The 17,425-nt window shown below is 38.1% G+C and overlaps 1 protein-coding gene across 2 annotated transcripts in view; it reads right to left on the bottom strand.

Annotated features, from left to right (window-relative positions):
• Positions 1–17,425, bottom strand: part of LOC127415530 (metabotropic glutamate receptor 1-like) — a 33,457-nt gene that overhangs the window by 3,473 nt on the left and 12,559 nt on the right. For both annotated transcript variants that reach the window (XM_051654291.1, XM_051654292.1), the window contains exons 4-8: positions 13,481–13,716; positions 6,972–7,218; positions 5,900–6,071; positions 4,772–4,898; positions 520–1,462 (exon numbers count right to left, since the gene is read on the bottom strand). In XM_051654291.1, coding sequence (XP_051510251.1) covers positions 520–1,462; positions 4,772–4,898; positions 5,900–6,071; positions 6,972–7,218; positions 13,481–13,716 — 1,725 coding nt within the window. The remainder of the gene's footprint in view (positions 1–519; positions 1,463–4,771; positions 4,899–5,899; positions 6,072–6,971; positions 7,219–13,480; positions 13,717–17,425) is intronic.

The following is a 17,425-nucleotide window of genomic DNA, read 5'->3' as shown; positions in this document are numbered from 1 at the left end:
GCCTCAGAACTGAAAGCTGCATGAGAGTTAGAAGGGAAAAGGATATGGGAGCTACAGCCTCTGTGAGAACTGGGTTACATTTTTAGTTAAGAGAGGGAGGAGAAGGTTCAAAATGGGGGAGGAGGGAGACTGAGAAGTGGGTTAATACTGGGTGGGGAGGAGAGGGACTAAGTGGATAGGTAGTTTAATGAAAATTAGGTTACGTTTCGGAAGAGGATTCAGCACAGATAGAGGACAACTGTATAGTGTCTGGCTCTAACAAAACACTCTGTACATACTCTGGTTGTTCAGCAGGTAGAAAAACATTGGAGAGCTAGCATAGGAGAGACAACTGAAATACACACACATGCTAGAAAGAACACTTTCAGTGCTATCGGTGCAGTCCAACTTGTTGCTGTGCTACTGAGAAAGACACTATTATTTTAATTCCATACATTTCATAGCCTGTATGTGCATTCAGCTGAAATTTCAGAAATGTAACTCAAAGTGCACTGCAACTTTTTAGAAGTTGACACTCACTTGGTGCTGCCGGTTGCATGGTTGTTGTTCTTCTTCCTGCGAAACATGTTAAGGATGCTATTGCTTTGGCAGGGAGCGGCCTTCCCATCGCCCACATGCATACGAACCACATCTGAGGTTGTGAAGGCGCTGCGTACGTTGCGCTCGGGCTTGGCGATGATGATGTACATCTTGGGTGTGAACATGCATCCTAGTGCTACGGTAACGCTGAGACTGACCGAAAAGGAGGTGGTGATAATCTTGTAGTTGGAGCCAAAGTAGATGGGCACAAAAGCCAGCCATATAATGCAGGTGGTGTACATGGTGAATGCAATGTACTTGGCTTCGTTGAAGTTGGCGGGCACATTGCGGGTCTTGAAGGCATAGTAGGTGCAGCTCATGATGAGCAGGCCATTGTAACCCAGTGGAGCCACAACGCCCACGTTACTTGTGTTACAGATGAGGTAGACCTCCCTGATGCTGGGGTAACTTTTCACTGGCTCAGGGGGTTCCAGCACGATCAGCGTGATTTCCACAGCCAGCTGCAGACTAATCAGAACAAAGGCAATAACCACCTGGGCCCAGGCACTCATGAAGCGGGGCTTTCGTGTGCAGATTTTCTTCTTGCTACCGGCCAGAATGCGGGCAATGCGGTTGGTCTTGGTTACGAGGGCAGAGTAGCACATGGTGGAGGACAAGCCCACTAGGAGGCGCTGCAGGTAGCAGGAGATCACAGTGGGACGTGCAATTAGAGTGAAGGGGCAAATGTAACCGAGGAAAATACCCGCCAGGATGATGTAGCAGAGTTCACGGCTAGAGGACTTCACCACCGGCGTGTCACGGTACTGAATGAATACAAGAGTGACGAAAAGCGTTACCAGGATACCGATGCAGGAGAACACCACTGCGATGATGGACTCGACACTGCTCCACTCCAGGTATCTGAGTGGGAGAGGCTTGCATCCTAAAATAAAGGGAACAAATAGGCAGCAAAAGTCAAGATGAATGGAAAATAAATGACTAACAGGTGAACAAACACAGAACTTCTGGTTTATGTGGCAAAACCTGGCATGGTGTAGTTAACATTTGCTTCCTGCTTGATGAGCACAGTTTTCTTGCCTATGTTGATGTGTTTCCTATTGAAACAGGAAGTTTGGGCATGACATCAAAGGGCTTGTGTTCCTTTATTTTTATTAGCCAGTAGGCTTTATTCATGTTACACCATGAAGAATGTTTTTGAGTAGAAATATTTAAACATTTTTAAAACAAAAATTTACAAGGAGCAAAATGACATAAGATTCTTTCTGTCAGGATCGGAGTAAGGATGAGGACTCAATTGCAGAGAAAGTTTAACAGTCTTTATTGAATGAACACAGCAGGCAGATGGAAAGTGGCAAATGTTCATAAAACCGGCACAGGCTGCAGATTGGAATGTCCAGGAAGGATATAGGAGCACCAGGGCTGATGATGGCAGTGATCTGAATGCAGAAGGTGAGTAATATATTCCACAGCAACAATGACAGAGTCCAGTAAAAAGGTAATCCACAGGGTGAGGTATATCCAACTGGAAGAAGCATACTAAACAGAGCAAAACAAGAAAACAGACAGACAGGCAGGCAGGCAGGCAGACAGCATAACAGAGGTGCTGGAACAATATGGCAACGAGACTTAGAAACGAAGAGGAATAAATAGCCAAAGCTAAGGAGGAACAGGTGAGGGTGTTGCCATGTGAGCGGTGTGAATCAGCATTCCCACAGAAACACTATTTACACTGGACACAGCAGAGGGAAACACATGAGGGGAAAAAACACACAGACATGCAGGAATAACCAGATAACTATGACACATTCTTGTTTTCCAAGAAATCTAAAAAACTTTAGTAACGTTTATGCATTTAACAATAACTAAATAAATAAATAACTATTTGGCAAGGGGATAAGAAAAAATGTGTGATTCAAAGGGAAAAAAAATTTTATTTACCCCACTGGCAAATAATTATTTTTCTTGTTTTAAGCTAAAACCCACCTAAATATTGTTAGATTTCTGTGAAAACAAAACTCTATATTTTTCTGCTTCTTGATTATTCTTTTTTTCTTCTTATAAGACAAAAATACGGAGTAAGAAAATATTTTTTTACAGTACGGTTAAGTTGCATTTGGTATAAGGGGGCATTCTCATTCTAAACTTCATTTGATTAAACAAAAATCTGTGTGGAGAAAGCTGCATATAATCTTCAATATATTTAGTACATACTCCCAAAGACTGTACATTTTATTGTGTTTATCTGCTAAAAGTGATTTTTAAAATCTGTGTAGTTAAGGCTACACACGGTCATCAACAATTTTGGTCCATTTTCCGAAAAGAGAAAGACTATTAAAGATTTTTTTGTTAGAAATGAACAAAATTACACCAAGTACACCAATAGCAAGTACACCAACATTCCGTCTTCCAAACCATGTTTTTGCCTTACCCCGATTCACTTTGGTAAGCCTATAGTAAATATTGATATTTTAGAGCTGTCTGGATGGATTTGGCGGGCGAGTGCATACTTCCGTCAGTCATCCATGCATGATTATGTCATGTCCATAAATAAAGAAGTTCCAGCTATACAATGCAAATATATGTGTGGTGATAGGTGTGGTGGTAGGTTGAAGCTGACAGCTTGTAGCCACAACAAATGAGCAACATTAACCATGGATCATTCAAAAAGGCAACCAGTCTGGGGAATCACCTGTTTACAAAGTAAAGAAACCTCGAACTGAGAACAGTCTGCAAGCAAAAAGGGAAAGCGACAGAGCCCATAATTATAAAACACGAAACAACATCGGTTTGGCTTTTCAGAGGTGGTGACAACTCCGAGATCTGAAAGGATTTAAAACCGACCCAGAGATTACGTTTTTCTCGCTCGACCTGTAAGATATTTTATTGGACCGATAGTTAGCCAGGAAGCTTGTTAGATATCGTCAGCCATTCTAATGGAGCATTTTACTATGGATTGTGGTACTGCAATGCTTGATTTCATTTATGCTGGTAACAATCTCTAAACCAGTTACTACCTTAGTCTATTTGCCTGTTAGCTAAGTTATAATAGTTTCCACCGTTTGACTTTATCTGGTATGAATAGCAATTGTTATGTCTAATGTCATCATTACCTAACTTTTTTAACATTATTTATTTTGAAAAAGTTTTTTCAATAAGTCAAAACAACAGTGGACGATATGCTACTTACCTTCAAATAAGAGCTATTTTTCGGATATTTGTCTTTTTCTTCCTTTCGTTATTTATTTATTTATTTATTGAGGAGAGGGGGCGAGTTTTGTTGTTGTTTGTGACATTCGTTCTGATAAGTTGATCACCTGTAACCATGGTTACACCGGTTCTCCTTATATCATCAGATTCATCAGCACAGAATGGCAGAGCCAAAGCCCAGCTCACATAATAACCAAAACAGTGTTCCTCCACAAATAACTTACAGTTCTATGCTTTAACCACTAGAGGGCTAAAAGTTACATAGTATAGCTTTAAGTATATATCTGCTTAATGTGAAGGAGTACACTAGGATATAGAAGAACTCATAGCAAACACACATGGTCTAAAAGCCACAAAACTCTAATTTGATTGCATTTGCATGTATTTGATTGCATATATTAGTGATACATTACACATAGCAAAGACTGTACCATTTCATGATTGTGTGGTTCATTTACTACACATGTGAGTTTTGATTTCTTTACATAGCTTTGAGCTTCATATGCACCACTTTTTATGTCTTTTCCTATGTGAATTTCTCTCCTTATATTCTGAAGTGACATGGGTCTATCATTCAGTATGACAGAGCTTTTCTCTATCTCAGATCAGTCTGTCTCAGTGGTAATCAGAAATCCCTGTTGCTGCTCAAGTTCCATGGTGAAACTGACACACGACTGCTGGGTACTAATGGGATTCCAACCTCACCGATATCCAGCTCTGCTCACTGCTGCAAAGAGCTGTCAAAACAATGCGCAGTGCACAGGCCAGAGAGAGCGAGTGAGGGAGAGAAAGTGTTGAGGTGGAAGAGAAGGGCATAGTGAGAAGTGATAGAGCCAGGAGCAGATAAGGCCTGAACAGAATCTAAAGTGTAAACGTTACCAGAATACGGCAAGTATATTTTACTGAGTAGGAGCGATTCTCAATGGAAAAGTGGTCTAAGTGTTTGAATGAAAAGATACATGAATAGGTGTGTGGACAACTGGGGGGATAGATGGATGAATAAAATGTAAACAACATCTCTTACCTGCCAGTTCGTCATCAGGCCACCAGCCCAGCTCACAAGCTCTGCAGGTGAACTCATCCTGAACATATTCATTATCTTTACATGTAGTACAGATCCAGCAGCAACTCACTTCCCCTTTACGGATCACCTACAAACAGAAAACACCCAGAACTCTTTCACTGATGCCAGATACTATATTTCAATGGTTCTCAACTTCTGGGTCACAGGTCTCAGGGTCACAGACAATGCTAAATGCAAATAATAATAATAAAACAAATAAAATGCAAACATATAATTGTGCATAGACAGGATAGCAAAATAAATAGGATATATCAAATTTTAAAAGTTAATATAAAACACTTCACTGTAAATAATTATTTTTCTAAATTAGTATTTTGTCTGGTTTTCCAGTAAAAATATCTAAACATTCTTAAAACAAGATAAATTACTTGACAAGCAAAATGGCATAAGATATTTTATCTTGTTATCAGAGAAATGTAACTGAATTAAGTGAGGTTAATGCTTTAAACAAGAAATAAATATTTGCCAATGGGGTAAGAAAAATAAACTTAATTCAAAGAGAAAACAAGTTTATTTTTCTAACCCCATTGGAATAATTTTTTTCTTTTAAATTTTACTCAATTCTGTCAGTTCTCTGAAAGCAAGACTTAATATCTTATGCCAGTTTGCTTGTCAAGTAAATACTGTATATCTTGTTTTAAGAATATTAAGATATTTTTACTGAAAACAAGACAAAAGAAAATTATTTTTTTGCAGTGTTCCCATATCTTATGTTGGTGAATTCAAAGGCCAAAAGACTGCATACTTTATGGTATTTTGATGGAAAATCATCTGTCACTTGCTAATATAGCTAATACTAATACAATATTTGGCCCAGTGCTTGTTCCATATGCCAGGTTGGTAAATCAATTTTAATGTTTGATTTTAAGTTTACACTTGTACGATAAACAATTTTGATACTGTGTTGGGTTGCTAATGTAAAATCTGGGTCCTGAAGCAAAAGTAGTTGAGAACTGCTTGTTTTATTTGATTAAATTAAACTGGGAGCCTGTTTTTTTTTTTCATCTGGATGAATGGAGAGTAATTTATTAAGCAAAACATGCATACATGCTTATGCCTTATACACACCTTTATCTGTCCCTTGGAGCATGGTTCACTGCAGACAGAACGGACCATCTCAGTGCGGTTCGTCATGAGTTTATAATCACTGATGCTCAGGAGACCTTCATGCCATGATCCCACATTAATGTAGTCATAACGGCCCAGCTCCTCCACATACTGCAGATTCATAATATCATACCTTAGACAGAAGAAAGAGTCAGGCAGAAGGAGAGAGATAGAGACAATGATGACGAAGCAACAGAAAAAAAAAAGAAACATATCCTCTGTAGTTTTGCACTGTTGAACTCTTGGGACTAGCAAGTGGCAGAGTTCACACTTTTACCATGTTTACACATCCAAGTCTCTCAACTTTGGATCCTCCACCCAGAACATGAATGCACAACCTCCTGAGCGCTCAGTCCACTCATCCATACTAATGAAACTCCCTAGCTTACAGATGAGTATAAGGTGCCACAAAGACACACAAACAAACACACACATGTACACAAGGCAATGGTAGCTTTTTAAGCAGTAGCGCTGTCATTTTTTGTTCGTGTATAGCCAGGGTGACAGCAGCTGACCCCACCTGGCTATTGGAGTAGAGAGGACTGGGGCATCTCCTTGAGACAGGCAATCTGTTCCACTCCAATCCCATTACCATCCGATATGCACCTCTATGCATGTGTTGACTAGGGTACTGATCTAACCAACGAGGATGCATGCTAAATGGTTTTCCAGTGGAATAGGCATTCACATAATTGCCAGTGTCATACTGGCCATTTAGTTAGAAGCTGTAATATTCTCATTCAATTTTTGACAATCAGCCAAACTTCACAGTTCATAACATGAAGATCAGACTCGTCCAATCTGAGCATGATGCACAATTCATTGGCCTGGCTTCAGTGAGCCCTAGGGTTTAACACAGTCTGTTGTTTCACTTTCTCTCACTTTCATCTCTGCTCTTATCAGTACTTCACTTTATTTTGCAGCACTTCTTGTCATTGCTGCATTATTTAATCCTTATGTTGTATTTCTCATTTGTAAGTCACTTTGGATGAAAGCATGTGCTAAACTTCATAGTATAATTCTTAAAGTTTACCTGCCAGGTGAGTCTCCATTTTCATCAAAGTAGACTTCCTCGCCAGACACACCAGTGAAGGAGGTCTTGAGTATATAGTCCAGCAGCTTACTGCCATCAATGGGATCCATCGCCTCACACAGGCCAGGATGGTTTGGGCACATTTCACTGTGCATATCATGAAGGCCGTAAGCCATCGCATAAATTGCATTGATCACAAACCCCATCTTGCTGTCCTGGACGTAGTTGTCTTTCAAACTCTCATTTCCTGTCAGGGAAATATTTCAAACAAGTTTGAGCAAGAGGTAATTATGGCAGTCTCATTAGTGACACCCTGCCTCCATCCATCCAGGATTTTTTCATGTTTGTTTATTAGTTGGATTTCTTAGCAATTTAGCTGAAAATAATTTGGATGCTGAATGAATTATACTGCATTACTAAGTACAGCTAGAGGCTGCCAACTCACTTTATCAAAACATAAACCAATATTATTACAAGTCTTTGATTGCTATCTAGTGACCAGAGGCAGAATGTCACTTTGTCTTCATTTTAGATTATATTTACTTTATATATAATCTTATTGTATGTCCCTTTTATTCAAATATGACATTTTAACACTATGAAAAAGTGAATAAAGGGAAGGAGAGTGCTGCTGTGCTGCTGGCAAACTACATGCTTTCACTGAGTTTCATATCATAGCACTGGCAAGCCACTGGACGCTTGGTATTCAAAAGCAATATTCATGAGCCAGCCCATGGAAAAGCCATTCCAGTACTACAAATGCATTCAAGATAGATCAGAGGCAAGAAAAAGCAACCTCAGTTAGAACAATTGAAAAAATTATAAATTCATTAGATTCTTATTCATTCTTATTCTTTCAATGCAGTTTCTTGAGCTGCTTAATGATCAGTTGCGAAGTGCTCTATGACGTCTTGAAGTAAGTAAATCAACTAAGTGAACTCTTCATTCTCACACATGCAGACAGGGTGGGTACCTCAAAACACTGTGATCACTTTGTCTGTTTTTTTGCACATTCAAATGACTTCACACACACTCTGTGAAAGGGCATATTTGTCCTTGTGAAACAAGCTTCTCTTGTGCTCTCAGTGCCACCAAGCCTATCCTGCATGAAGCACAGAAGAGCTGGACTGATATTTCGCTTTGGCAGGCCCCTACTGCGCACTGTCTGACTTTGCCTGACTTTATGGCTAAACTGAAGTCTTCTATGGATACAGCTCATGAAAATGACTGAATTTTATGATTGATATCAACCTGATGCCTTTCCAAGAGCATGGTCAGTGTTTAACAATAAAATGTGAGACAAAGAAGAGCCTTAGCTAGAATCGTAGCAAGTTTAAAGATCAATGTTTATGGTGATATCTTTAGGATAATTTCATTTTAGAGCAAGGGTGTCTAACACACTGCCTGTGGACTGAGTACAGAGAAGTCCAATTTTAAAAAAAAAATACAAAAATACAAAAAACTCACATTTATATTATTTACTCATAAAATTATTTTTTTAGATACAGCAGAACAGATAAACTCTTTAATCTGTAGTGTTGCATTTTATAGCGCTTCTCGCATCTTAAAATGGGTGACACAACTGTCCCAGTGCAACCAGAGACTACTTAGCAGAGAAGGGCCACTTCTATTAAAATGAATGGGAGAAACTGGAACACCCAATGGTCAACAGATGTAGAAAAGAAAGTCCTGCCATAGTGGTAAAAGAGCTAATCACCTTTTAGATACAGACATCGCCTGTCAATCAACTTGAGAACATGCATGCGCATTAGCTAGATAAACCGGGAAAATAGCGGGCGTGTTTTGCGTAATCTGAGGTAAAGATACACAATTTATGATACCAGTGTTGTCAGATTTTACTGCTGATTTGAAATATGTTCTTTGATCATAATCATGACCAAGTGGATAGGAGCTGCACTTGTATGCTGCTTGTTTATGTAGAAAACAGCTGCCCAGCCTGCCCGAGAGCATTCCAAAGATGGCCTCCGAGTGGACTGACTTGCTGAAAAAACTTTGGGGCACCCCAGTTAATTTTCCCACTTTGATGTTTGTGCGAGTTGCTTGGCAATAATGACAGGTGGACAGTACAAGGAATAATAAAGATGTAAAAAGAGAATTTCTAAATTGTTTCCAAGTCACCACTGTATAATTACTAAATAGGCTATGATACAGTAGTACTGATGTGATGCCATCACCAGTTTGACTTTTAAATTAGGCCTTTCTTTGTGTTAATGTTCGGGTTTAGATGGCATAATACAGCCATACAACAGCAGTGAGGGTTTAAGACATAATACTATTGTATTAATAATATTCCCTAATTACTAATTTCATGTGTATATGTTATCTTTTTCTAAAATCGGCCCACACGAAGTGACTTTTAGCCCAATACGCCACCTGAAATGCAACTGACACCGCTGTTAGTAGTGGTAATGGGCAGTGTTGGGTAACGTTAATTTTAAAAGTAATTCATTAGAATATTGCGTTACTCCTTAAAAAAGTTACTTCATTAAAATTTTATTTTTTATTGAAAGTAAAGCGTTACTTTTGTGTTACTTTTTTCTCACAGCCACTTTCTCTTCTGCTATGCTATGCATTCCATACAAATAAGCCATGCATTGCATACTGTGTAACACTCATGTTGAAGCAACATACTAAACAAACAGATTTTTAGAAAGTAGGTCTTCACATCGTATTTATAATAAAGAATCAATAACATGAATATGCATGATTTGTTTTTCCATCAGCATAGCAGCCAACATGAATAATGAAGAATAACCACTGTCTTACCTAAAGCAGCAAAGTCCAGCACTTGAACCTGCATCATATGTCATCATGTGCTGTGCCCATTGACAATGTCAGAGTCAACTTAAGATGTTTTTCAAAAGTCAGGATAAAATTCAGTGGGGAATGCCAGCCTAACATTTTCAAGGAATAAGTCTGAAGTCTTTAGTCATCACAGTGCAGGCTTGTTTTGAGTTGATCCACGGTGCATACAGATGCCACAACTTCAAAGACGAATGTTGATACAACTTGAATGGAATCATTTTTAAGGTTACCAAAATGTCATAAAAAATGGTTTGTTTCATGAATCAAACTACTTGTTTACTATAAAACAAAAATGGAGAATATTTTTAGAAACTAAGACATTTTCTCTGCGTACACAATTGATGTAGAACATTGCTCGGAGCCTCTGATCCAGAGTCTTTTCTCATCCCATTCTTCCAGTTACAGGGAGCTGTAACACGGAGCAGTTCGGCTGCATAAGTTAGTGAATTGAGTGAGTATTTCACCCTGTGTATCATGTCGTGGCCAGTGGAAGACTAGTCTTATAATGTCTCTTCCAAAACGTGTTTACTGAGTTTTTAATGTAGTGTGTATTAACACATGAATCAATTGCGTTTCACTCAACCGAATGTTGACCTCATATTACGCTAAAACAAGAAATGCGCATGCGCGTTAGCGAGTTGATTGCAGGTGATGTCTGTATCTAAAAGGTGATTGGCTCTTTTACCTGCAAGGCGGGACTTCCTTTCTACATCCATTGACTGTTGGGTGCTAGAGCCTCTTGGTTGGGCGTTCCAATTTCTCCCATTCATTTAAATAGAAGTGACTCATCTCTATCTGCTAACAGTGCTGGAGAAGCTACTTTGAAACTGTAGTTTGACAAGCTACAAGCTACTCATAATTTTAAGTAGTTAAGCTACAGTCAAGCTACCCTTTTGAAAAAGTAGTTAGCTACACTACAAGTTACTATTAAAAAGTAGCTAGCTACATTGAAGCTACTTATTGAGGTAATATTTTTTTTGTTACTATCAAACCAATTATATTAATAACAGAATTTACACTAATGACATTTATTAATTAATGTATTAATTAAATACATTTAATGTGTTTAATTAAATATATTAAATGTATTTAATACATTTAATGAATAGTAACATTAATACAGTTAATAATAGACATAAAATAAAATACAACAGTATAAAATAAAAACAAAAAAGATCAGATGCCATTAAAAAATCATTTTTATACTATACTTCACACTTTTCAGTCCTGCTGTTGCCAGGTGTAGCCTACTTCCCTAAAGACCAAATTTTTATGACAAACTCTCCTTGGGCTGGCATTTTCTGTTCTTGTCACATAATATTTAGTGTGGATAATATGTGAATAAATACTCAGGTCTTGTTTCTCCCCTCACCTGGGTTCATGCTCATTTTATTTTCTGACTTTTTTGCCATTGACATGCAAGTGCCAGCTTTACAGGTCACATACAGAGGTTGCTCTACAAATATTTGTTCACTTTGTTGAGGTCCAAAAGAAGTGGACGGATGGTCATCCTAGATTGTTGCATAATAATACATGCCATAAATGATTTCTTTTACCAATCATTTTATTTATTTTACATGAAAATAATAGTTAATTAAATGCTAAGAAATGGATAAATCAAATAGTTCTGCATGATAGTAATTATTATAATAATATATACTGTATATTTATAAATATTATAATAATAATTAACTCACTGCTCCCAATAACATACAGATGATAAGCGAAATAAACATATTTAGAACAGAAACAATATCCCTCAAAAGGCAATAATAACTTTTTGAATAATTTTATTTAAAATAGTAAAAGTAAATATGCTGTTGTGTGATCTATTAAGAACAAAGTGTCTGAAATATTCTTTGTTACATAGAAGTATAAAATGGTGTTCTTTTATCATTTTCAGATTTACCTGTACCTGTACATCTTGTAAAGGTAAACAAACTGTGGTTGCTCGCTTTACATAACCATCAGACAATCTCTTCTTATCCAAGTGAGCTGTAATAAGCTCTCAGTAGATGGCGGTAATTCACTGTTTTTGTTTGTGATCTGCCATTACAAAAGAAGAAGACACTGCCTGATTCTGATCAGCAGAGAGAAATATGCTGCTAGATCGTCGGACATTTTGCCGGTAAAATTTTGGCTTCTACGCAGTAAGGAAGGCTATTAGTTATAATCTGATCAACATGATGTAGCGTTTGGTCACGCTACACCGCTACTTGCTGGAAAAAGTAGTTCGCTACTGGAAAAGCTACTCTGTTTTAAAAGCAGCTGAGCTACTGTCAAGATACTGAAAAATGTAGTTAAGTTAGTAGTGTCGCTACATGTAGTTAGCTACTCCCCAACACTGTCTGCTAAATAGTCTCTGGCCTTACACTATAGAAATTCAATGCCCATCTCCTCCCCGAAGTTAGCACAATTTTACTCCTGATTTCTCGCAATAGAGGGACAGTAGAAGTGTACAAAAGCAACATGTTACTTTATTTAAAAAGTAACTCCGATATTATGGTCTAAAATATAAATATTGCATTACTCTACTCGTTACTCGTAAAAAGTAATCTGATTATGTAACGCGCATTACTTTTATCACGTTACCCCCAACACTTGTAATGGGTTTCTGTTTTTTTAGCATTACTTAATGACACTTATGAAACTAATAATTAAGTTTGTTCAATTTAGATTTTTTTTTTTTCTGTGACAGTTTTATGTCCCATCTTTACTGTCTCTTGCGGTAATACATCTAACTTGCATGTGACACCTCTCTGAACTGTACAGCCATGCTTTTTCATTGACAACTGGGAATAGCTCTGCCAATCAAAGAAGCCAAACACAGTCCAACCCATTGTGCTGTCTGTTGCCATAGTGAGGTGATTTTCAGTGCAGGTATCATAACACCATTTAGTTTCCCATCAACTCTCACTTACCGACATGAGGGTCTTTCAGAAGAAGAGAACAATAGGAAACTATAAGCTTTTTGTCACTTAATAAACAATCAAAATCTAATTCACATGACTACACAGTCTCAGATATTTAGGTTGCAGTGATAAAATTGCATTATGATTATACTGTATTTGTTCTTAGTGTTTAGTAAATCTTATAATTTTTTAAGACACGCTTTCTGAAATTAGTAAAACATATCAACTGTAGTAGAAGCAGCATCATGTGTTTCTCATGCGCTGTCTCAACAGTAAAGTATAACAAAAGCAAAAAATGTAAAACTACTTCTCTATGTGGACAGGCAATATGAACAATTATTGAAAAAGCACAAGGATGGAAGGGGCAAAGCTCAATTTACCTATATCACCTTTTAAAGCGCCGACCAGAGGATAATTACATGAAAAAATGGAGGGAAATATACAGTTATACATCATTCAGTAAAATGGCATCATGCATATTAAATGTATTCCTTAAAAAAATGCATTAATTAAAGCAAACATATGTCACGCATGCAAAAGAATCTGTTTGCATTGAATGACAAACTGACCTTATAATTAGATGAGAATGAACATATTATATACAAAATGACTTTCACTTGTTCTCCTAAACTTAAGTAGGGGAAAAAAGAAGGAATGGGGGGAATAATTATTTCTAATTTATATACTGTAAAAAGCTACTGATATCTTACATATTCATTTTTTCTGTACAGTTTGGCTCACTGCTTTGAATGACTTTGGTTCTTTGTTTACCTGTGCAGACCTTCTGGTAGTTATAGTTCTCTTGAGGATGCCCAGGAATGCGGCACTGGAAGCGGAACTGCCAGAACTCGGCAAACCATGGGTTCCTTGTATTGGTGTCCAAACGCAGCTTCAGAAAGTAGTCATTAAATGACTGCACTTCCTCAGTTTGGAGCTTCATCGTGATCCCACCATCTGCTTCCTGCTCATAACCTTCTACCACCTCATCACGGTCTGCCCAGCCATCACTTCAGAAAAAGAGTTAAAATATAACATTTTATGTTACATTAATATGTCAGAGGAAGGTAAATCTGTCATTAAGATCCAGAGATTCTTTAAACACTACTTCCATTAAAGAAACAGTTCACCCAAAATGAAAATTCTGTCATCATGTGGCTCTATCAAAACTGTTTGTCTGAGCATCCCAACTAGCCGCAACACAACAACTTTGGTTCAACCAATGGCATGAGTTTGAGGCAGAACTGTCTGTTTTGTCCAACCAATGGAAGACGAGGAAATTACTCACTGCACTTTTACGTATCCCATAACCCCCCATTCCTTCTTTTTTCCCCACTTTACGTGTCACCATGTGGTATCATAGAGTGAAATAGACGAAATTCCCTTTAGAGGGTTTTACCTAAAATACATCTGGCTAAACAGCTTTGCACCTCACAGTAGAGCAGAATATGGCAGAGATTAGATAGAGTGCAGCTCTACAGAGTTTTATTACCACCATTAATAATAAATGAGCCAAAGTTCAGGTAGAGACACTGTGCTGCTTTGACAGGCAGATATGGCACTATCCTGAGACTGCAGAGAGGCAAGAGAGGTGTTTAGGGGGTAGAGACCAACTAGAGCAGTGATGGCAACATAGGAAGGACAGGGCATTTTTTATTTAATTATAGCAAAACCCTTCCTTAATTCTCTGCTTAGATTAATATGAACATGTTCCCTTTTCCATGCATCTTTTTTCCACTCTACTTCCCCAGGCCTCTAGTTATTGTTTCTCTTATTTCTCATTATACCCTCTCGTACCCTTCCTCTTACCATACCTACTCTCATTGAATTCAATTTCAAAGTACTTTATGTACATGATTGTTTTGCATAAAATTTTGGCAAAGCATCAACACACACACACACACACACACACACACAAAACAGTGACAGAAAAAAGAAAAGAATACAAACATAAAAATATTACAAAAATATATATATTATTAAAAATGAAAAATCAGGTGCCAGTATTGTACATTAAGCTAGTATCAAATTACAATATAGCTTAGAATAGACTAGAATAAGTTTCTAAGTGTGTGCAATTCAAATATAAATGTAAACATTTAAAATATAAATTTGTTTGTGACAGATGCATGATGGCCATTCCCCACTAACCTGCATTTGGTCTCTTCCAGTTTAGGAAAATGTGGAATCTCTCCTCTCCTCTCCTCTCCAAATCCAGTATATTGTGCATGTGTACTCTGAATAGTTGACTGCTGCTAGTTCCTCTCTGGAGGACTGAGTAAGACAGTGCAAGCTTAGGCTGAGGGCTCATCCAGAACTCATCCAGAAGCCTTTACTAATTCATGGTGCTCCAGTTAGCAGCAGCCTGGCTCTGTGTTTCACAAGAAGCACTGCTGCTGGGAGCTCCCATCACGCCTACTCTCACTTTCCCCACACCAGCTTTCATCTGCCTCTATTTCTCTCACTTGCATACGCACATTACGAGTCTTTGTTCTGCGTGTGTGCATCTTCCTATTTTGTCTATCTCTGTATCTTCCCTTCCTAAACACCAAAAATAAGTCCATTCACTCTTAAAACATTTTAATGTCAACCTCTTTTAAAATGGTTTGAATTCACAGGGGATAAAACTTGAAAACCTGTGCAGCGACATAAAGCAAACTATGTAGAATCAACCTCTTAAACCTTGGTTTTGGGTCCTGTGGGAGGTGGTGTAATACAGTTCCAATGACAGGGCTGTTGGGATGCCTGCAGGCTTTCCTTGCTCTAATGTAGTTTTGCTGTAGTTGTTTGAACCTTAAAGACTTGATAGTGACCTAGAAGTGTGTTTGTGAAGAGCAACCAACACACTGGCAAGACAACACACACAAATAGGTTACCCTGATTGTTTCTCTGTTGTGTGTTTTGGATGCTGGTCTCCAGATTCCAGTTTTTCTGGAAACAGCATACATACACTAGTCAACCAAGTAGATCAGAACCAAACCAGCCGGGACCAGCATGGAAATTCATACTTGTCTAAGCTGGCCTTTTCAGCAAGGTTATACTGTGGGGCAGATTCACTAAGAACCCGTTTTTTATACGTGCTGTCTGCACTGGTTTAGTGCCCGATTAACTAAAGCAATTATGCAGATCAGGCAATGGCACAAAACGCAGCCACAAAATCGCTGCTAAACACAATTTGCGTGTGCAATTCTGATCTTGTGGGCCGATTCCGAGCGCTATATAGCGAGGGATGCCACAGACCACCATATTTGACACACCCTGCTGGGACTGTACAAAATCACTGCGATCCAGACAACTAAATCATCTCATATACATGCCCAAAGTTCAATTGACTACACACACATCTGCAAATATGCCAGGTTATTATGCTCTTCTCCATCATTTGATCATTATTTGATGAATCACTGCTGATATGATCTGCTGAAAATCACAAACATCTCTTTTAAATAAATTCAATTTACCACCTGGTTTCATTCGCGGTAATAGTGTAATCTAAATTGTGCTAGGCAATTATTGTGAATGAAGTGTAATCTACAATGAGCAAAATTTACACAGAAAAGAGGCGTGTTTCGCAGAAAGTAATGACAATGACTATGATATTTATATACAAAAGGCGCAGTGCAATTTCAGTACTAATTGCACCTGCTAAAATAAATTGTGGGTTGTAAGTGAATAAGACACAGGTTTTTGCACTGAAATAACATGCACAAAAGTGGCGCAACTGATTAGTGAATCTGCCACTTTATCTTCAACATCCCTGCGAACATTATGGTAATGTTGATTCAATCCACCTTTACTTCGCTTAGTAGAATAAAATTTCTTGAAGAGATACCAAACAATTCTGGCTCATTTTTGCACCATTGTCTCTTTTTCTCTCCACCAGTCTCTTTTCTTTCTCTTACAGATCCATCCTTAATGTACTCCACTAAACTGATTTTACATTTAAGTGTGGGAACTTCCCATGCACACACATCTTTTTAAACCCCACGAATTCACAAACTCTCTCTCTTCCCCTCACTCTCTCCTCACCCTCATGACTAATAAATCTTTTAATATGTTCAAAAAGGAGGGCTAATGAGAAAAAGATGTTTCCGGAGAATTAGTTTTACTTCCACAGAGCAGTTCTCTTACAAAACCACAATATCCACAGATCATAACTTCTACAAGGAGGTCACAGATAATCATGCAGTACTTAGAGCACTGAAAAATGCTGAATCCAATTCTCCACATTACTCCAGGAGAAAATAACCACAGAAAGAAGCTCTTTGGAGAGTTCAAGCACACCTTTGAGTAAATGGCCCACTTAAATACAAATGTGGTCCGCAGCTCTATTGAAACTGCTGAAGAATGGTGCCTCGTCTCATCACAAGACTGCACTCAAGCGTGGACATTAAGCAAGTTTAGAACATAAAACCATTGGTACAAAGAAGTGCAAAGTAATTAATCAGATCAGTACATTAGCAATGATTGGTGCTAATTTGTGTATGGCTCTGGAACGGACAGAATTTACAGTGAGCTCCCAAATGACTATGTTTGTGCAAGGATAGTGGGTATCTCCTCTCCTCCTCTAAATCTGAAGTGAGATACTATTTGTTGGACACCTGTTTCAATCAATATCTATTACATAGAAAACAGTCACTCTTTTGCTCTATGACCCCATTTCCCCTTATCTGCTCCACGCTAATAATGCTTCACGTCGCTCCACTCAAAACCCAGACA

The sequence above is a fragment of the Myxocyprinus asiaticus genome, chromosome 25, assembly GCF_019703515.2.
Source record: "Myxocyprinus asiaticus isolate MX2 ecotype Aquarium Trade chromosome 25, UBuf_Myxa_2, whole genome shotgun sequence".
Lineage (NCBI taxonomy): Eukaryota > Metazoa > Chordata > Actinopteri > Cypriniformes > Catostomidae > Myxocyprinus > Myxocyprinus asiaticus.
This window is presented reverse-complemented; position numbering and strand designations above follow the sequence as displayed.